Below are 23,169 nucleotides of genomic sequence, written 5' to 3'. Positions count from 1 at the left end.
GCTCTATTGTAAGACTCTACATTTGCTACATTAAACACAACTCACTCTAATAGTTCTCAAATTGACAATAGTTAGCTACATAATTTATATTCTAAAAGTATAACTAGGACACAAACTGCAAGTTTTCGTTACTTATGCGACACAATATACAGATAATGTTACCCTTAAATTGTATTGTAAGCACAGTTAACTATCAGAAGCGATGAACACTTGTTCTATAAATGATGTTAATTACAGTTATAAAATGCTTTTATTTCTTTAGTTAATAAACTATGTTTGATAAAAAAAGAGACCTGACAAATATGTTCATCATGGGCCCTATTATCAGTCTGAGTTCTAGTGAAATGACAGTAGTGGTGTGGTCTGAGCTAAAGTTTAATTAACCTGCTACACAACAAAGATGCATTCTTCCACAAAACAGCATTAATCTAATATGGCAGGCACTTACTTATGTCTTGATGAAGGTCTCAATGAATGCTGGCAAAGGATCAACACTCACTTAAAGGGCAATTTGAATTTTGTGATAAAACACCTTATTCTCCTCTTGAATTCTCTTTCACTAGAAGATGCTTTCTGGAATTCAAAGTTCAAAACTACTCTGAAAGTGTCCCTAACATCATTTCTCTTGGCAGCCCAAAATGCACCACCAAAGTGGAGTCTGTTCTGCTGGCTCAGTGATACATGTGTACTTCTGTGTGCACACTTAATTTGGATATTGGTTGATGGACTGCTTGTCAAAGCAAGGGCTTGTCTTTCTTTACTCATTGCAAGTTAAATATCTGGCTTTCTAGCCAATGCCATGAAATGAGCGACTTGTTTCATTCCTGAAAGGATGAGTGAACATTATTTGCTGGGCATGAGCAGATATCAGGTGCTGGCTTGTACCCCTAGTGGTCAATAAATCCAGCCCTGGACTGCTAGTTGATCCCAGGTAGTTTGGGTAATAGTTACAGCTTTATCTCTCAGTGCTACAGACCAAGCCCATGTGAAACAAGAATTAAAAAAAATTCCAGTGCAGGGGTTCTTCTTCATGATTTTTCTTGAAACCTTGTATTTTCCTTGCACTGGGAGTCTTCAAAGGTATGACACTATTTACATGGTAAACGACTGAAGTTTTTTTTTTTTTTTTTTTTTTTTTTTAATTCCTGTTTCACATAGGCTAAATTCTGTAGGAGTGAGAGATAAAGCTGTAACTATTACCCAAACTACCTGGGATCAACTAGCAATCCAGGTCTGGATTTATTGACCACTGAGGGGTGCAAGCCAGCAGCTGATGTCTGCTCATGCCAAGCAAGATGGTGTTCGGTCACCCTCCCTAGAAGGAAACAAGTGTTTAATTTCATGGCACTGGTTAGAAAGCTAGATATTTAAAATGCAATGAGTAAACAAAGACAGGCCTTTGCTTTGACAAGCAGTCCATCAGTCAGCATCCATATTAAGTGTGTACACTGAAGTACACATGTATCACTAAGCCAGTAGAACAAGCTCCACTTTGGTGGTGCATATCAGACTGCGAAGAGAAATTATGTTAGGGACATAAGAAACATCTCTGGACTGACCTGTAAGGATGAAAGCTTGCCATTTCCCATTCTCACCTCCCATATCCAGTTTCTCTTGATACCTGAGAGTGAGAAGGGAACAATGGGTTAAAAGAGGAAGATGGCTTGATGGTTGCAGAAATGGGATGAGGATGCAAAAAAGAAACAGTTTACATTTATTTTATTTTTCACACTTTTTGTTAGTTTTTCTTTTGGTTTACTTTTTGTTAGTTTTTTTTTCTTTTGGTTTATCTTCCTTGGTGCAGACAAACACTTGACTTTTGTCTTAGTTCCTTCTTTCCTTAAAACTTCTCCTCAGGTTTAGCTTTTTTTCCATAATTCATGAAGCTTTTTTGTAACAAAAAACATATCTTTAAGCTTTCAACCCTTCTTGTAGCCTTTATTAATCTCTTCCAGTCTTTAAAATTAATATCACAAACAGAATATAACATTAGAATGGAAATATAACTTCAGAACAGAAATCTTTAACTATAACTTCTCTACTTTGGACACACTGTGTTAACTGTTGTCACTGGAGATGATATTCCACATGATTAAGCTTTTAAAAGCAGTGCAACTCAATTTTCCATTATAAAGCATAAAATGTCAAAGTAACTGGAAAGTTTTGGAGAAAAAACACCAATACAGCATTTGCAAACGCAAACTGTAGTTGGGCAACCAATGGTTTTATAACAAGTAGTGAGGATGACATTGACATCTGCCAATAATATATTTATATGAATGAGGCTTAAGTAATGTTTAAAAAGTTGCAGTGCAAGGCAGGTAATATTCTAATTCAGACAGATGTCTGACAGGTGTAAAGTTTGCCTGCATCACTACTTTTCAGTAGAACCCCACTTGTTGTGAATATTGCTACTGGAATTTTCCACATAGAGTTAATAAACATGTTTCTAGTTAAGGCCTAAAACAGTCACATGCCAATATTTTATCATGTCCTAAATTAACAGCTATGCAATTCCTAAAACTCAGACCTTCTACTTGTGGTGACTAATCATAGAATGAAGTACTTTAAGGAAGTCTGGACATAGCCAATAATGCAAGAAAAACTGAAAACTTTACTAGGTAACTTTTTACCTTTAGATTGCTGACATATTACAGTTTTATTTGATTATGAGTAATAAGAATGACAGCTAAACACAGTACTTACCCAATTTGTTCAAGATCAATAACAGCTAAATCTTTCTCTAAAAGGATAACAACAGCATATGGGTCTTGGAAATCTGCAAAAAAGTGACACTCTTTTAGATGTATTGTCCATTGCCAGACACATATGATCTAGTTTTATTAATTTGCTGGTATCATAATCAATTATAACCTGAAAAGCAGTAAAATATTTTCGCCCATTTAAACACACATTCATTTGCACAAGTGTATATAAAGCCGGATTACTTCATATGCCACTTAATTATCTGACTGACATACCTACTAGTTTTAAAATGCCACTAAATGTCCAAGAAATGGCAAGCACAGAGTGGGCTAAATCTACAGCTTGACAGATTATTTGGTTTGTGAGCTTTTACTGGGAAGGGAGAGCTATTGTGAATTCACCCTACAAGGACTGTCCAATAAGCTCCCATGAGTCAAAGGATAATTCAGGTGAGCAACTTCCTAAAGAAAACAGCAACGACTGGTGATCAAAGCATCCCTTTTAATATTCATGTCAGAAGGTGAAATGAAAAAGTGGCCAGCAACTGAGTGGGCTACCCTGCTGGACCTGGTCCTCAATGGAGGAATATTTGGGTTTCCAAACCAACTTTGTCAGCGATTACCAGAAATTGATGGGGAGACGAAATACTAGCCTAACTTGGAGCAAACACCATCATAAGGACCCAGTTGTTACATACCTAAACCTTGTCAGCAGCTAAGCCAGTACAATCACAACTACATGAAATGCTACATTTGTCCAAAATGTGGCTCCAACCAGACAGTAACTCAGCTGGTCAGAAACTGTAGCTGTACAAGGAAACTTTTCTGCAAACATTGCCATGTCTTGTTTAAAATAGGATGAGTCAAACTAATCAACAAACATGAAAGACTTAAGCTGCTTATAGAATTTTATGATGCAGTAGCTGAACTCTATGGAATTACTTACCCCGAAGATTTGCACATCAAGAACTTACAAGATTATACTTATTAAATGGATACAGAGGGTAAAAATAAGAGTAAAAAAACAATAATCCCAAACTAGAACAAGAGCTCCCCAGAGCACTGTGATTGGGTTACATGTAAGGTTATCCAACTCACATGTGTTAGAAATGTAAAGAGGGACATGGGTTACATGTAAGGTTATCCAACTCACATGTGTTAGAAATGTAAAGAGGGACATACATAGAGATTGTTTTTGGCAAGAGAAGACCATGGACTGCAATCTGAGTTGTGGACAGTTATATTTATAACACTGAATAAAATATAAACAGTTCATACATCCCAGTCTGTATCCAAAAATGTAATGCAATACAGAATAATGAAACCAGAGTCACTGCAAAAGTTCAAAATACTTATAAATTGAGCAACTACAGAAACTCTCAGTGTGTGGGAGTATTACAACCCTTGTCTCTCTAAAAACACTCAGCCACTCTATTTCCCATGAATAATTTATTGAATACATTAAGCACTTTCATTTATCACAGCAGCTGACTTCATCAGAACAAATATACCATTTATACAAATCATTTAAGTATTAAAATAAAACCATTCACATGATGCAATTCAACCAATCATCATAACAAATGCATAAAAGATCAACTAAAGTCAGCAAATGAAAGTGTTAAAATGAATGTGTTTGGTGTTTATTATTATATGATTTAAAAAATTACACTACTTTACTGTTTCTCCTTTCTTAATCCAGGCACTCTTCATGAAATACATTCATTAATATCAGGTGGTCTATCAGCGGTTAATAATATTTGCTAATGCAGTTGTCGAATCAATAATTAACTGTTTTTCCAAGTTATCCCCTCTGTCATTACTAGGAACTCTCTCAAATAAACTAAATACAAACTTATTGATGTTTTCACATAATACACCATATTCTGCTAAAGAATTGTTTAAAATGTTCTCCCTTATACTAAGTACATGTTTATATAGTCTTTCTTTGTAACTTCTTTTTTTTTGTCTTGTTGATAAAAAAATGTTGGGTATGACAAACACCGCTAAATAAATGGCACCTTTAGAATTACAATCTAAATGAACACTAATTTCATATGTAACTCACACAAAAGTTCCTGAAGTCCACAACACAACTCACAACTTGTAAGCCCAACACAGCTCAACGAGTCAGGAACCACGATAGTACTGCAGTTAGTTTCTTTTATTAAAAAACCATGCACCAACTATGACACTATAAGTTGAGCGCTTTCATCTAGTGAATCTAGATTTCTTCAGAACATCAGACAAACTGTTTGAATACACTTTAAATACCTTAATTTCCCGCCTTTTTCTAAAAACAATTACCCAATTACATACATTAACCCTATGCATCACTTATGCAGTAAAATATCCATCTCAAACTTGATTAACCATCTTATCCTTTAACTCTATTGCAAACTTACTGCATAATGTGCTGTTGTTAAAATATAACTTGGAAACACATCAGTATTCACAAATGAATCATATTATTACTGTATGTGCAAATACTGCTGTTATGGATTAAAAATATATAAATAAAATATATATGTTATACTAAAAAATACAAAATTTGATAAATAATTTGATAAAAATGCAGTACAAAAGAATCAACCAACACAATAACTGTTGTTACATACATAGTGATAGCTTATCTTGTATAATATCTAACATTTTTATTTGCCTCAATATTTCCACAAAATCAAGATTATACCCTCACTAAGGGTTTGGTAGGAATTACTTCATTTAGGCCAGGTGGTGTGGCAGCCTCGAGCAGCTGCCACTTGATTTCTTTTCTCCCACAATGGCCTTTGTATTACCTCCTCTAGGATTTATACTGACCACATCCAAAATACCAAATTTAAAACCCGTGCATGTCTCGCTATTGAGTATATGACGGACAATGCGTTATTGGTATCGTTTCTCTTAATGCAATAGGTGTGGTCATAAATTCTATTTTAAGAAACCGGTCCGTCATTCCAACATAATAACTTTGACATGTGTCACAAATAGCTAGATATACCACATGTCTAGTTAAACAATTACCATGTTTAAAATGAACCTTAGTTCTATTTCTGTCCTTTAATACTATGCTTTTGCCTTCGTATATATACTTACAATAACTACAGCTCCCACACTTCGTAGTACCCCTTTTGAAGGTCTTTGTGTCTTGTATAGCACTCTGCCTTATTTCTATAAGCCTTTTGAGGCTATTACCTGTCTTATACACAAAATTGGGTACAGGGGGGATTTGTCCTTAATCACTGAATCGCTTGTCAAAATGTGCCAGTGTTTGGTAATAATTTGCTTAACCTGCTGTGTAGAATGTCCATACTTCACAATACAGGCCCTATTATAATATTCACCCTCTGTATTGTTGTGTGGATTGTTCTTTTGAATACCTATGCCTAATAGTGGGGGAAATTTTCTACCCCATTCCTGGGTTACATATACTGTTAAATCATCCAACATCTTGTCAGGGTATCCCTTTTCTCTGAACATGGCCACCATAAAACTAACCTCTTTAAGCATAGTACCCCTATCTGATGTCATCCTCGCTGCCCTTATTAACTGTCCTTTCACTATATTATACTTGACTTTGTATGTATGGGCACTAGTGTAATGCAAATATCCATTGCTATAAGTCTCTTTTCTATGTATCCTGGACTGAAATGTCTTTCCATCATTATAGACATATACATCTAGATAGTTTATTCCTTTTCTATCAAATTGGTGAATAAATTTTAAATAATTAGTAGTACCATTGATGTAATTTATAAACTCTTCTAATTCTTGACTATTGCCTGTCCATAAAAGAAACATATCGTCCAGGTATCTTACATAAGTTTTAATTTTGCTCATCCAACTTGTATTTAAAATGTAAGTTGTTTCCCAATCTAGGAGAACCATGTTGGCATACATGGGGCACACGCTGCCCCCATTGCCACACCTGAGATTTGTTTATAATATTCTCCTTGAAAAGATATAATTATGGTCAAGTACTATTTCCATAAATGAGGACAGTAGGGCAATCTCTTCTTGTTGTAACCCACTAAATTTGTTAAGGCTCTGCATAAAGCTATCTATTCCTTCATTCTTAGGAATACAGGAGAACAGTTCTTTAACATCTACAGTGACAAATATGATATTAGGTGACCACAATTCCTGTTTGAATATTCCCAGGAATTCCCAGGAATCCTTCATTATATGCAGTATACATTTGTACATATGTTTCAATCTTTTGTCCACTACTTTACCATATGGGAATGTCTTACTCGCACTCCCTGATATTATAGGTCTGAAGGGTGGATCAATCAGATCTTTATGTACCTTTGGAATGCCTCTTATAGTTGCCAGGATCGGGTACTCAACCTTCAAAACTTATAAAGCTCTTCGTCAACTCTATTATCCAATAAAAATTCCTCCAAATAAGAGTCTATTCTATTATGGGCTTATATTGACCTGATTTAATGAAGATACCTCGTACTGAGTTGGATCATTAAGTATTTCAATATCTTGTTGCTATATTTTTCTTGGTCATACAATACTATACCCCACCCTTGTCTGCAACCATAATCCTGACATTTTCGAACAGATGGAGTCAATCAATGAATGTATTTTATTAACCATAATTTGGTCCTTTTTCTGATATTTACATTTCTTATATAACTTGTAAATGTCATCCTGGATCACTTTCTCCAATGTTTCCAATGTTTTCACCATAGGTGGTGTAAAGGAACTTTTTTCCTTAAATCGGAACTTATGTATGCATGTTGAGGCCTATTCTGGAAAAATATCCCTAGATTTATTTTTCTTAGGAATAACTTTACTTCAACCAAAACATCCACCAAATCCAGTGATTTGTCAGGTATGAACTTCATGCCTTTTGAGAATACTTGCGCCAGTTCTAGTGGTACTTCATAGGTGCTATAATTATAAATCTTGACATCTCCCTCATCAATTGTAATATGGGGACCTAGTCCATTGTCTATATTGTCCTTGTATGCATAGTCACTTGGGGCTGTGTTATTGTGTACAATGGCATTGTCTAAAATCAGTATTATCTGTGCTTGTTCCACCTGGGGACCCCCCTCCCCTTCCGATGTACTGTATACCACTTGTTTTGCTCTTCGTCTTCTAAAAAAACCTCTTCATTGCAATATTGTGGTACATCTTCCTGAGGTATATCTCTACTATCTCCCTTGTATGTTTCCCTCGGTCTCACTCTATCCTTGTTGTTCCACCTATATGCTACCCCTTGTTCATATTGCTGCATATCACGCTCTAGCTTTTTGCATTTTTTAGTAAACATACTCTTACTTGCATTTTCCGCATAATCATACTGTTTATAAAATAACTTTTCCCATTGTGGAAATAGCTTGTCATCTCGTATTGCATTATCCATGTTTTCTACTTCAGAAATTAAAACAGTCAATTTTTCATCATTGTTATCTATAATAAACTGCATAAACTGTTCCCCAAAAGCATTAAACATGTCATTGCATTTTTTTACATTAGAAGCATTCATCTCTATACCCATAGGTCTTTTGAAGAAACGGAGTCCCATAGGGACTACATGGCAATTCAAGCATCGCCGTAAATAAGAAGTTATGTACCTACCATAACGTTCCATGTTAGTTGTCTTCTCTCGCCTTCTTTCTTGCTTGATGGGTTCGGAGCCGATCCTCGGCTCTGACTCGGCACTTGCTAAGCTCGAGAGTCACTTTTACCAGCTCGAGGCAGCCCCATATCCCATGATGCAAGGCGGTAAGTACCCAGATCTCGTTTGATGACAAAGGGCAATAGCACCAAGCATAAAAACACTTCCAAAAGGAAGAAAGAAAACTTACAGGATGGAAGAAGGACCAGGTCTGAATGGTCTTCAGCATAATAATTTCTTATAGAAAGGTCTGTCCAGGCCTGGTGGAAGGAGGGAGGGTCGCAAGAAAGAAGGCGAGAGAAGACAACTAACATGGAACGTTATGGTAGGTACATAACTTCTTAATGTTAAGTTGTCAATCTCGCCTTCATTCTTGCTTGATGGGACCGCGTCCCTAGCACCTCTATCCTGGGTGGCTCAATGGAACAGACTCTTGAGGACTGTAGAGCCAAAACTGGCTCTGTCCCTGGAGGCCAAGTCCAATTTGTAATGGGAAACAAAAGTATGAGGAGTGGCCCAAGTGGCCGCTGCACAAATAGTGTCTAAAGGAAGTCTAGCTTGAAAGGCTGTAGAAGTAGCTAAGCTCCTAGTTGAATGTGCTTTAGGTTTTGAGCACAGCTGTTTTCCCGAGCAGATAAATTTCAGAGATGACCGAAGAAAGCCATCTAGACAAGGTCACTTTAGAAACAGGAAGGCCTTTCTTATTATCCGCATAGGAAACAAAAAGTTGATCAGATTTCCTAAATTTTTTTGTTCTGTCCAAATAATATCTGAGTTGACGGTGGACATCAAGATAATGTAGTTTTTGTTCGGCTCTGTCTGAATAGTTTGGGAAAAATACAGGGAGATCAATGGATTGATTCAAATTGGTCTTTGAGGCGACCTTAGGCAAAAAGGTCGGATTAGTTCTCAATGATACTCTTTCTTTGTGAAAAACCAAATAGGGGGGGTCGAACCGATAGAGCATTAAGTTCAGACACCCTCCTGGCCGATGTAATAGCCACTAGGAATAAAGTTTTCCAAGAAAGAAATTTCAGGGAACAAGAAACAGCTGGCTCGAAGGGGGGAAGAATCAAGGATGTCAGCACTAAATTTAGATCCCACTGAGGAGGAGGATTCCTGATTGGAGGCTTTAGCAGGAAAATTCCTTTCAAGAAGGCCCTGCAGAGCCTATGGGACATAATATTGTGATCTGCGATCCCGACATGAAAGTTCGAGATAGCAGCCAATTGAACTCTGACTGTGGAAGAAGAGGAGCCTGCATGAAAAATCTCTGCTAAGAAGTCCAGGACTGCCTGAACAGGGGCAGTGAAAGGATCAATACTCTTGGCCTTAGCCCAATAAGAGAAACGTTTCCATTTGCTTGCATAAATCCTCCTGGTAGAGGATTTTAAAGAAGCTACTATGATGTCTCTAACTGGGTTAGAGATCAAAGGAAGCCTGGCTAAGGAAGGAAGTGGAGCAACCATGCTGTGAGGTTGAGAGAAGGAATAGACCGTGCAGCTGACCGGATTGGTGAATCAGAAGATCTGGCACTGGGTCCAGATGCCACGGCTGCACCAAAAGGTGATGATGGAGGAACGGGAACCAAACTTGTCGAGGCCAGTAAGGGGCAATGAGAATCAATTTGGCTCTCAAAACGGTTGCCTTCTGGATAACTTGAGGGATCAGAGGAAAAGGAGGGAAGGCATAAAGAAGTCCCTGGGGCCAATCCTGGGTCAGAGCATCTCTGGGGGGATGGCCTGGAAGAGGGAAGAGAGAGAAGAAGTCTGGGCATTTGCTGTTTTGGGGAGTAGCAAAAAGATCGCAACATGGACGACCCCATTCCAGAAAAATCTCTTCCGCTATAGATTGCTTGAGAGACCACTCGTGAGGCATGAGAATAGCTCTGCTCAATCTGTCCACTACAATGTTGGTTTTCCCAGGGATATGCGTTGCTACCAGAAACCGATGAGAGGAGATTGCCCATTGCCATAGTCTGAGCGCTTCTCGACACAAGGGGTAGGACTTGGTTCCGCCCTGTTTGTTGATATACCAAACTACAGACATGTTGTCTGTGTGGACTGCAATTGTCCCTACGGGAAGAAAGTCGTTGAGGGCTTGCAACGTTAAAAGCACTGCTCTCATCTCCAGGACATTTATGTGCAGGTGGTATTCGAACGGCTGCCATGTCCCATGAACCATCCTGCCGTGATAATGACCCCCCCACCCGATCAGGGAGGCATCCGTGGTGACAGTGGCTACCGGGGATGGGGTACAAAGTGTCTGCCTTGGTGAACCTGGGGAGATGTGATCCACCAAGCAAGATGATCTTTGCAAGTCTGTGTCACCAGAATCTGGTGACGCATTGGAAGTTGTTGGTACGACCACTGTGTAAACAGCATCCACTGAAGAAGGCGCATGTAGAAGCGAGCCAGGGGAAGAAGAGCAATGGCCGCAGCCATGAGGCCTAATACTTTTAGAACCATTCTGGCCTGTACTTTCTTGTTGGCTAGAATGATCCTGACATGACTTTGAATGTCTGAAACTCTTTGATCTGTAAGGGTAGCTGACATCCGAACAGTGTTTAAGTTTGCGCCTATGAAAGTAATAGACTGGCAGGGCGATAAGGATGACTTTTCAAAGTTTATCGAGATGCCCAAAAGAGTACAAAGCTTTATTGTGTAATCCCTGGCTTGAATAAGCTGATGCCTGGTGGTGGCTGAAAGGAGCCAGTCGTCGAGATACGGAAACACCTGGAATCCTTGACGTCTCAGGTGAGCCGTGACCACTGCCATACATTTGGTGAACACTCTGGGGGCTGTAGTGAGACCAAAGGGCAGGGCTCTGAACTGGAAATGACTGGACCCCAGCCGAAAGCGGAGAAATCTCCTGGAGCGTCTGTGAATTTTGATGTGATAGTACGATTCCTGAAGATCTATTGAGCACATCCAGTTGTCCTTCTGTAAGAAGGGCAGAATTGACTGAAGAGTGACCATTCGAATCTTGTCTTCCTCACAGACTTGTTGAGTCTGCTGAGATCCAATATTGGTCTCCAGTCTCCCGTCTTTTTGGGGACCAAAAAGAACCTTGAGTAGATTCCGGGCTCTGAATGATCTGTCGTAACTGGCTGAATGGCTCTTTTTGCAGAAGTTTTAAGACTTCTAATTCTGCAATTTCCCTTAGACCGGTGGTACATCTGGAAGGGAATTTGAGTGATAGAAAGGACTTTCCTCGAAAGGAATTTTGTAACCCTCGGATATGATCGACTGTACCCATCTGTCTTGAGTGAGGGAATGCCAGGCTTCTGGGTACAGCGATAGTCTTCCCCCGACTGCCTCCAAGGATGGACAGTCGGGCAGCATCTCAGGGATGCTGAAAGGGCTTGTCAGAGAGGCTCTCTGTTTCCCTGGTTTTTGGACCCCTCTGCCTCTAGAGCGCGTCTGTTGTTGTTACCCCTCTGCCTCTAGGGGTAAACTGACCACGTGAATCCGGCGTGACTCCTTGGGATTTGCGGAACCACATTTTGCCACCTTTCTGTCCTTTGGGGTAAGGTCTAGAAGGGGTGGAAAAACGGACTCCTACGGCAGAAAGAGTTTTGCCGTCCTGCTCACACCTGGTCAAAGTTTCCTTCACTTGAGGGCCAAACAAAGCTGACCCATCAAAGGGAGAATTTGTGAAGGACGCCTTAAAGGGATCTGCAAAGTCACATAGCCGCATCCAGGCTTGGCGTCTAAGGGCCACACCTGTACCTGCGGCCCTACTCGCTCCATCAGCAGCATATGATATTAGCCGCATGGAGGAGTTTGCAATGGAATTAAGGGTTCCTAGCTGAAGCAATTTTTCCTGAGCTCCTGCAGCTGTAGGATCCTGTACAACATCACCTAGCTCCTTAAGGATATCCCTTTGGAGTCTGGTGAAGTGACATAGGTAATTCAGCGACGCATAGCAAAGGTCGCTGAGGAAAACATCCGCCACCGTACCTATCCATGGTCCTAGAGTCCTTATTAGGAGGATGGACGGGTACAGAAGGATCCGCAGTTCCTTCTTGGTGGCAGCAGCCACCACCATGGCATCAGCGGGGACACCCTTAGTGAGGAATTGCTTATCACACGGGCAGTAATAAATTTTGAAGGCCTCCTAGGGACTGGCTCTACAGAGTCAGGAGCAGCCCACGCCTTCGGGCAATAACTTGCATAAGGGGTCGAAGGCGGAGACACCCAGGAGGTGGAGGGCCGAGATCCAAACGCCTCTAGGTATACTGACTCATCCTCAGAGGGATTATTGGTGGGCCAGTTTCCCTCTGTCTAAGGAGTTCTAGGATGTCTGAGAAGGAGACATCCTCAGAGGGGATCTTGGGGATCCCTCTGACTCATCTAAGTCAGTATCTGAAGTGATAGACTCGGGAATCTATATGTTTCCTCTTACAAGTCCTCTTTCTAGGAGGATCTCCAAACATCAGGAGAATCCTCGGAAGAGGGATATTCCCAATGGGGAAACCTGAGGCGGAGGATCTCTGGGTCCTGTAGCAAGAGAAGTGGCAGAGATGTCAACAGGCACTACAGAGGGAGGAGCTAAGGGAACAGACTGCTGGCTGATACCAGTGGCCAGCACACTCTTCATCACCTCGAATGCTCCCGTCCCAGGAAGGTCCGAGAGAACCCGTTCAAGAGCTAGGAACTCCAGGGACCACCGAAGGGAAGTCTCCGAGGCAGATGTCGGAGCCGAGCTCACCAAGGCCGAGGCTCCAAGGGGAAGAGCGGGTTCGGACAAGGGTCCGATGCCACTCACCCCCTCGGAGGAGACCATGGAAGCCCGCCCACCGAATCCCTCTAAGGAAGCTCTCAAGAGGAGATAAGAGTAGAGGCTGAAGGAACAGAAGGGGTATCTGTCCCTCAGCCGTAGCAGTAACCATTCGAAGACTCCAACTCCAAGCTCTGGGGTAGAGTTGAAGGAGGAACTGCAATGGGTGTGGGCCAATAGCCGCCTGTTGAGACGGACTATGTAACATTTGGGCCAGTGCCTGTGACTTAAGTAATCTACTGACCACTCTCTCTAAATCATGGTCAGAAAGCCTGGATGACCTTGAAGATCGGCTCCGATGGCTCCGTTCCGAGAGGAGAGGTGAAGCCGAGCCGAAAGTATCGGCTCCAAGGAAGGAGACCTAGACCTCTTCCTCGAAGGAGCCATCGGAACCGATGAAACTATTGAACCTGTCGGAGCCGACAACTTATCGGAGCCGACAGGTAGCCTCGATGCATCGGCTCCAGCCGGAGCCGATACAGCCACAAAAGTAACGGTGTTGGAGCCGATCGGAGCCGACACCGATGCCTGAGCCACATGGTGGTCGGAACCGATCGGAGCCGACACCGAAGTGGTCGAACCAGAATCGGCACCGATAGCCATCGGTGCCGAAGGCGTAGTTAAGCCAGAATCGGCTCCAGCCGGAGCCGATCTCGACTCAGAACGAGTCGGAGCCGAGGCCGCAGGCTTAGACACAGAAGCCTGGGCCTTGGAAGACTTAACAGTCTTGGATGGAGCCGAATTAGCCGGAGAGCCCTCCGGCTTAAGAAGGCCCCTCAAAATCAACTTATTCCTTCTTTCCTGCAGGACTCTCTGGCTGAAAGAATGACAAATAGCACAGGAGTCCTGCAGGTGAAGAGGCCCCAGGCAATACAGGCAAGAAGTGTGACCGTCTGTCAGAGACATTTTCTGACAGCACGAGTCACACTTCTTAAAGCCTGAGACCCTTTCTTTAGACATGGTGCTAACACAGACACACACACCAGTCAAAGAAATTAAATTAAATATACCAAAAGGTATAACTAGAAAACACACACACACACCCTAACAGGGGGATGGGATGGAAAAAGTCTGACTAAAAAAATAAGAAGAGACAGATAATTTTCTGTCAGAAAATGTTTAAAACTAAAATAAAACTAACAATAAAGGGTTTTTTAGTTAAAAGGGGCTAAAATAGCAAAGTAGCAAATCACTTACCAGGAGCTGGTAAAAGGAGGACCTCATAAGCGAAGCGGCAAACGAGATCTGGGTACTTACCGCCTTGCATCATGGGATATGGGGCTGCCTCGAGCTGGTAAAAGTGACTCTCGAGCTTAGCAAGTGCCGAGTCGGAGCCGAGGATCGGCTCCGAACCCATCAAGCAAGAATGAAGGCGAGATTGACAACTTAACATTACATATTTTCAACTTGCAATGCTTTTATTTTGGTCAACTTATTCCCAAAACCAAATATCATTTGCTTTAAAGAGTTGTAATAATCATGAGTCACTTGCCCCTTAATGTTCGCATTATTGCTATTGTCAAAGTCAAATGGCATTTGTAATAATTTTTCTACATTGTAATGCGATAAGTTGTCATAGGGGCCCTTAACGGACTTGTAATGAACAGTACCTGAAGTTTTGGAATTAATGTGGGCGCTGGATTTAATTTTTGCGCCATATGTCTTTTCCGGCGGTTGCCTTTTCGGTTTAGCCCCTGAAATAAGGTAGATATCCTCCTCATTATTTCGGGAAGCCGGAATAAAGTTGAAAGAAGCTGAATTGTTGTTTACTTGAGTACGCGTATCTTTCCTCGGCGTGCAGGTGAGCAGAAATGGTGACGAACTCCTCCTTTGCCCATTCGGGATATCCTCCTCACTCGCTTGGCCAATAGAGGAACGAGACAGCTGGTACATCTGTTGTTGTAGGCGGTTTTGAGTTATTAAAGAGCCCGGTTTGGGTGTGAATAATTCGATTAGGCGAGTTAGTTCTCCCTTGATTATAGCCATCTCGGAGTGCAGTTTATCCACTTCTTCACGGGTAATGGAAGCTCCTAAACCCGATACATCCTGCAGTGAATCCATTGGTCAACGAAACTCACACAAAAGTTCCTGAAGTCCACAACACAACTCACAACTTGTAAGCCCAACACAGCTCAACGAGTCAGGAACCACGATAGTACTGCAGTTAGTTTCTTTTATTAAAAAACCATGCACCAACGATGACACTATAAGTTGAGCACTTTCATCTAGTGAATCTAGATTTCTTCAGAACATCAGACAAACTGTTTGAATACACTTTAAATACCTTAATTTCCCGCCTTTTTCTAAAAACAATTACCCAATTACATACATTTAACCCTATGCATCACTTATGCAGTAAAATATCCATCTCAAACTTTATTAACCATCTTATCCTTTAACTCTATTGCAAACTTACTGCATAATGTGCTGTTGTTAAAATATAACTTGGAAACACATCAGTATTCACAAATGAATCATATTATTACTGTATGTGCAAATACTGCTGTTATGGATTAAAAAATATATAAATAAAATATATATGTTATACTAAAAAAATACAAAATGTGATAAATAATTTGATAAAAATGCAGTACAAAAAGAATCAACCAACACAATAACTGTTGTTACATACATACTGATAGCTTATCTTGTATAATATCTAACATTTTTTATTTGCCTCAATATTTCCACAAAATCAAGATTATACCCTGCAGTACTATCGTGGTTCCTGACTCGTTGAGCTGTGTTGGGCTTACAAGTTGTGAGTTGTGTTGTGGACTTCAGGAACTTTTGTGTGAGTTTCGTTGACCAATGGATTCACTGCAGGATGTATCGGGTTTAGGAGCTTCCATTACCCGTGAAGAAGTGGATAAACTGCACTCCGAGATGGCTATAATCAAGGGAGAACTAACTCGCCTAATCGAATTATTCACACCCAAACCGGGCTCTTTAATAACTCAAAACCCGCCTACAACAACGGATGTACCAGCGCTGTCTCGTTCCTCTATTGGCCAAGCGAGTGAGGAGGATATCCCGAATGGGCAAAGGAGGAGTTCGTCACCATTTCTGCTCACCTGCACACCGAGGAAAGATACTGCACTCAAGTAAACAACAATTCAGCTTCTTTCAACTTTATTCCGCTTCCCGAAATAATGAGGAGGATATCTACCTTATTTCAGGGCTAAACCGAAAAGGCAACCCGAAAAGACATATGGCGCAAAAATTAAATCCAGCGCCCACATTAATTCCAAAACTTCAGGTACTGTTCATTACAAGTCCGTTAAGGGCCCCTATGACAACTTATCGCATTACAATGTAGAAAAATTGTTACAAATGCCATTTGACTTTGACAATAGCAATAATGCGAACATTAAGGGGCAAGTGACTCATGATTATTACAACTCTTTAAAGCAAATGATATTTGGTTTTGGGAATAAGTTGACCAAAATAAAAGCATTGCAAGTTGAAAATATGTATTTACGGCGATGCTTGAATTGCCATGTAGTCCCTGTGGGACTCCGTTTCTTCAAAAGACCTATGGGTATAGAGATGAATGCTTCTAATGTAAAAAAATGCAATGACATGTTTAATGCTTTTGGGGAACAGTTTATGCAGTTTATTATAGATAACAATGATGAAAAATTGACTGTTTTAATTTCTGAAGTAGAAAACATGGATAATGCAATACGAGATGACAAGCTATTTCCACAATGGGAAAAGTTATTTTATAAACAGTATGATTATGCGGAAAATGCAAGTAAGAGTATGTTTACTAAAAAATGCAAAAAGCTAGAGCGTGATATGCAGCAATATGAACAAGGGGTAGCATATAGGTGGAACAACAAGGATAGAGTGACACCGAGGGAAACATACAAGGGAGATAGTAGAGATATACCTCAGGAAGATGTACCACAATATTGCAATGAAGAGGTTTTTTAGAAGACGAAGAGCAAAACAAGTGGTATACAGTACATCGGAAGGGGAGGGGTCCCAGGTGGAACAAGCACAGATAACACAGATTTTAGACAATGCCATTGTACACAATAACACAGCCCCAAGTGACTATGCATACAAGGACAATATAGACAATGGACTAGGTCCCCATATTACAATTGATGAGGGAAATGTCAAGATTTATAATTATAGCACCTATGAAGTACCACTAGAACTGGCAAGTATTCTCAAAAGGCATGAAGTTCATACCTGACAAATCACTGGATTTGGTGGATGTTTTGTTGAAGTAAAGTTATTCCTAAGAAAAATAAATCTAGGGATATTTTTCCAGAATAGGCCTCAACATGCATACATAAGTTCCGATTTAAGGAAAAAAAGTTCCTTTACACCACCTATGGTGAAAACATTGGAAACATTGGAGAAAGTGATCCAGGATGACATTTACAAGTTATATAAGAAATGTAAATATCAGAAAAAGGACCAAATTATGGTTAATAAAATACATTCATTGATTGACTCCATCTGTTCGAAAATGTCAGGATTATGGTTGCAGACAAGGGTGGGGGTATAGTATTGTATGACCAAGAAAAATATAGCAACAAGATATTCGAAATACTTAATGATCCAACTCAGTACGAGGTATCTTCATTAAATCAGGTCAATATCGCCCATAATAGAATAGACTCTTATTTGGAGGAATTTTTGTTGGATAATAGAGTTGACGAAGAGCTTTATAAGTTTTTGAAGGTTGAGTACCCCATCCTGGCAACTATAAGAGGCATTCCAAAGGTACATAAAGATCTGATTGATCCACCCTTCAGACCTATAATATCAGGGAGTGCGAGTAAGACATTCCCATATGGTAAAGTAGTGGACAAAAGATTGAAACATATGTACAAATGTATACCGTGATATAATGAAGGATTCCTGGGAATTCCTGGGAATATTCAAACAGGAATTGTGGTCACCTAATATCATATTTGTCACTGTAGATGTTAAAGAACGGTTCTCCTGTATTCCTAAGAATGAAGGAATAGATAGCTTTATGCAGAGCCTTAACAAATTTAGTGGGTTACAACAAGAAGAGATTGCCCTACTGTCCTCATTTATGGAAATAGTACTTGACCATAATTATATCTTTTCCAAGGAGAATATTATAAACAAATCTCAGGTGTGGCAATGGGGGCAGCGTGTGCCCCCATGTATGCCAACATGGTTCTCCTAGATTGGGAAACAACTTACATTTTAAATACAAGTTGGATGAGCAAAATTACAACTTATGTAAGATACCTGGATGATATGTTTCTTTTATGGACAGGCAATAGTCAAGAATTAGAAGAGTTTATAAATTACATCAATGGTACTACTAATTATTTAAAATTTATTCACCAATTTGATAGACAAGGAATAAACTATCTAGATGTATATGTCTATAATGATGGAAAGACATTTCAGTCCAGGATACATAGAAAAGAGACTTATAGCAATGGATATTTGCATTACACTAGTGCCCATACATACAAAGTCAAGTATAATATAGTGAAAGGACAGTTAATAAGGGCAGCGAGGATGACATCAGATAGGGGTACTATGCTTAAAGAGGTTAGTTTTATGGTGGCCATGTTCAGAGAAAAGGGATACCCTGACAAGATGTTGGATGATTTAACAGTATATGTAACCCAGGAATGGGGTAGAAAATTTCCACTATTAGGCATAGGTATTCAAAAGAACAATCCACACAACAATACAGAGGGTGAATATTATAATAGGGCCTGTATTGTGAAGTATGGACATTATACACAGCAGGTTAAGCAAATTATTACCAAACACTGGCACATTTTGACAAGCGATTCAGTGATTAAGGATAAAATCCCCCCTGTACCCAATTTTGTGTATAAGACAGGTAATAGCCTCAAAAGGCTTATAGAAATAAGGCAGAGTGCTATACAAGGCACAAAGACCTTCAAAAGGGGTACTACGAAGTGTGGGAGCTGTAGTTATTGTAAGTATATATACGAAGGCAAAAGCATAGTATTAAAGGACAGAAATAGAACTAAGGTTCATTTTAAACATGGTAATTGTTCAACTAGACATGTGGTATATCTAGCTATTTGTGACACATGTCAAAGTTATTATGTTGGAATGACGGACCGGTTTCTTAAAAATAGAATTTATGACCACACCTATTGCATTAAGAGAAACGATACCAATAACGCATTGTCCCGGCATATACTCAATAGCGAGACATGCACGGGTTTTAAATTTGGTATTTTGGATGTGGTCAGTATAAATCCTAGAGGAGGTAATACAAAGGCCATTGTGGGAGAAAAGAAATCAAGTGGCAGCTATGCTCGAGGCTGCCACACCACCTGGCCTAAATGAAGTAATTCCTACCAAACCCTTAGTGAGGGTATAATCTTGATTTTGTGGAAATATTGAGGCAAATAAAAAATGTTAGATATTATACAAGATAAGCTATCACTATGTATGTAACAACAGTTATTGTGTTGGTTGATTCTTTTGTACTGCATTTTTATCAAATTATTTATCAAATTTTGTATTTTTTTAGTATAACATATATATTTTATTTATATATTTTTAATCCATAACAGCAGTATTTGCACATACAGTAATAATATGATTCATTTGTGAATACTGATGTGTTTCCAAGTTATATTTTAACAACAGCACATTATGCAGTAAGTTTGCAATAGAGTTAAAGGATAAGATGGTTAATCAAGTTTGAGATGGATATTTTACTGCATAAGTGATGCATAGGGTTAAATGTATGTAATTGGGTAATTGTTTTTAGAAAAAGGCGGGAAATTAAGGTATTTAAAGTGTATTCAAACAGTTTGTCTGATGTTCTGAAGAAATCTAGATTCACTAGATGAAAGCGCTCAACTTATAGTGTCATCGTTGGTGCATGGTTTTTTAATAAAAGAAACTAACTGCAGTACTATCGTGGTTCCTGACTCGTTGAGCTGTGTTGGGCTTACAAGTTGTGACTAATTTCATATGTACCACCCCCCCAAGCATAACAAACTTATCATTGTTGGTACAGTTATAATATTTTCATGTCCCACATTTAAACATATCCCAAGCTTTCTTCTTAATAAGACCTGCAGAATTGCCCTTCTACAATCCCAGTTTAATATAATTAGAAGTTATGTACCTACCATAACGTTCCATGTTAGTTGTCTTCTTCTCGCCTTCTTTCTTGCTGGATGGGTTCGGAGCCGATCCTCGGCTCCGACTCGGCCACTCTAAAAGCTCGAGAGCTAGTTCCACCGGTTCGAGGCTCCCCTATATCCCACAATGCTAGGCGGTAACTCCTCAGATCTCGTTTGAAAGCTAAGCCCAGCAAGGAAAATCCAAAAAAGGAACAAAAGAAAACTCCTCTAGGTCTGTCCAGGCTAGGGGGAAGGAGGGTGGGATGCAAGAAAGAAGGCGAGAAGAAGACAACTAACATGGAACGTTATGGTAGGTACATAACTTCTAAATGTTAAGTTGTCTATCTCGCCTTCATTCTTGCTGGATGGGACCGCGTCCCTAGCACCTTATCCCGGGTGACCTATCGGAACAGACTCTTGAGTACAGTGGAACCAAAGTTGGCTCGGTCTCTAGAGGCCAAGTCCAACTTATAATGAGAAATGAAGGTATGGGGAGAAGCCCAAGTAGCTGCAGAACAAATCGAATCAATAGGCAGCCTATCTTGGAAAGCTATAGAAGTGGCTAAAGCTCTAGTTGAATGAGCCCTGGGTTTGGATGGCAATTGTTGATGTCTGATCTCATACACAAGGGTAATCAATGAAGTAAGCCATCTAGAGAGAGATACTTTAGAAATTGGAAGGCCCACTCTACCTTCTGCATAAGAAACAAACAGTTGATCAGACTTCCTGAATTGTTTGGTCCTGTCTAAATAGTACCTAAGTTGGCGATGAACATCTAAAAAGTGTAACTTTTGTTCTGACCTATTGGAATAATTAGGGAAGAACACAGGAAGTTCAATGGTTTGATTCAAATTTGCCAGTGAAGCTACCTTGGGCAAAAAGGATGGGTTAGTACGTAAGGACACCCTATCCTTATGAAACACAAGATAAGGGGGTTGACTACTCAGAGCATGGAGTTCAGAGACTCTTCTAGCTGAAGTGATAGCTACTAAAAAGAGTGTTTTCCAAGATAGTAACTTTATTGAACATGAAGCCGCAGGTTCAAAGGGGGGAAGAATTAAGGACGCCAGAGCCAAGTTGAAATCCCATTGAGGAGGAGGATCCCTGATTGGTGGTTTGAGGAGAAAAACTCCTTTTAAAAAGGCTTTGCAGAGTTTGTGAGACATAATGGAGGTCTCTGAGACTCCAACATGAAAGTTCGATATTGCTGCCAACTGAACTTTGATGGTAGACGGGGACAAACCTGAGTGGAAAAGTTCGGCTAGAAAGTCTAGAACTGATTGAATGGAAGCAGTGAAAGGATCTATATTCTTTGACTGTGCCCAATAGGAAAAACGTTTCCACTTGCTATGATAAATCTTCCAAGTGGAAGACTTATGAGAGGCTATCAAAATATCTCTAACTGAGTGAGATATCAGAGGAAGCCTGGCTAGAGTTGGAATTGGAGGAACCACGCTGTGAGGTTCAGAGAAGGGAGGGAGTGGTGCAACTGACCCGACTGATGGGTCAAGAGGTCTGGAACTGGGTCCAGATGCCAAGGTTGCTCCAACAGATAACGGTGGAGAAATGGGAACCAAATCTGTCGAGGCCAGTAAGGGGCAATGAGGATCATGGAAGCTTTCTGAGCGATGGCTTTCTGTATTATCTGAGATATCAGTGGGAAGGGAGGAAAAGCATACAGAAGTCCCCGGGGCCAATCGTGTACTAGAGCGTCTCTGTTGGGGTGGCCTGGTTGGGGAAAGAGGGTGAAAAAATTGTCGCACTTGCTGTTTTGGGGAGTAGCGAAAAGGTCGCAGCAAGGCTGGCCCCACTTTCGAAAAACTATCTCCAACACTGAATTCTTCAGAGACCACTCGTGAGGCATGAGAATAGCTCTGCTCAATTTGTCCGCAATCACATTGGACTTCCCGGGAATGTGCGTTGCTAACAGAAACCGCTGAAAAGAAATCGCCCATTGCCACAGTCTGAGTGCCTCTCGACATAGGGGGTAAGATCTGGTTCCGCCTTGTTTGCTGATGTACCACACTACAGACATATTATCTGTCTGAATTGCTATAGTTCCCTTGGGAAGAGAGTCTTGTAAGGCTTGCAACGCTAGAAGCACTGCCCTCATCTCTAGGACATTTATGTGCAAGTGGCACTCGAAAGGTTGCCACATGCCTTGGACCGTCCTGCCCTGGTAATGCCCCCCCACCCGATCAGGGAGGCGTCCATTGTCACTGTAGTAACCGGAGGGGAAGGGACGAAAGGTCTCCCTAGGTGGAGTTGGGGAGATGTGATCCACCAAAAGAGATGATTCTTGCACGATTGAGTTATTCGAATAGGATGGGACATTGGAAGTCGTTGTAAAGACCATTGTGTGAAGAGCATCCATTGTAAAATTCTCATATGGAAGCGAGCTAATGGTAGAAGAGGGATGGCCGCCGCCATAATCCCTAAAACCTTCAGGATCAATCTGGCTTTGACTTTGTTGCTCTGCAAGACAAGAGAGACTTGTCTGTATATGTCTGCTATTCTCTGCTCTGTGAGTCTGGCTGACATGTTGACTGTGTCTAGATTTGCGCCTATAAAGGTAATAACACGACAAGGCGACAAGACAGACTTTTCGTAATTTGTTGAAATGCCTAGTGTCTGACATGTGTGAAAGGTGTAGTCTCTGGCAAGAAGCAAAAGATGCTTGGTGGGGGCTGTAAGGAGCCAGTCGTCTAAATAAGGAAACACCTGGAATCCTTGTCGTCTCAGATGAGAGGCGACCACTGCCATGCATTTGGTAAACACTCGGGGGGCTGTAGTGAGACCAAAGGGCAGGGCTCTGAATTGGAAATGACTGGTTCCCAGCCTGAAGCGGAGGAATCTCCTGGAGCGTCGACTCATTCTGATGTGATAGTACGCATCCTGGAGATCTATCGAGCACATC

The 23,169-nt window shown here is 40.6% G+C and overlaps 1 protein-coding gene across 2 annotated transcripts in view; it reads right to left on the bottom strand.

Moving 5' to 3' along the window:
• Nucleotides 1-23,169, bottom strand: part of STXBP5 (syntaxin binding protein 5) — a 3,006,986-nt gene that overhangs the window by 969,599 nt on the left and 2,014,218 nt on the right. For both annotated transcript variants that reach the window (XM_044068842.1, XM_044068850.1), the window contains exon 11: nt 2,707-2,779. In XM_044068842.1, the coding sequence (XP_043924777.1) occupies nt 2,707-2,779 (73 nt within the window). The remainder of the gene's footprint in view (nt 1-2,706; nt 2,780-23,169) is intronic.

The sequence above is a fragment of the Protopterus annectens genome, chromosome 1.part0 (assembly GCF_019279795.1).
Source record: "Protopterus annectens isolate FY-2018-M chromosome 1.part0, PAN1.0, whole genome shotgun sequence".
NCBI classification, from domain to species: Eukaryota; Metazoa; Chordata; order Ceratodontiformes; family Protopteridae; genus Protopterus; species Protopterus annectens.
Note: the sequence above shows the minus strand (reverse complement) of the source record. Positions and strands in the feature narration are given on the sequence as shown.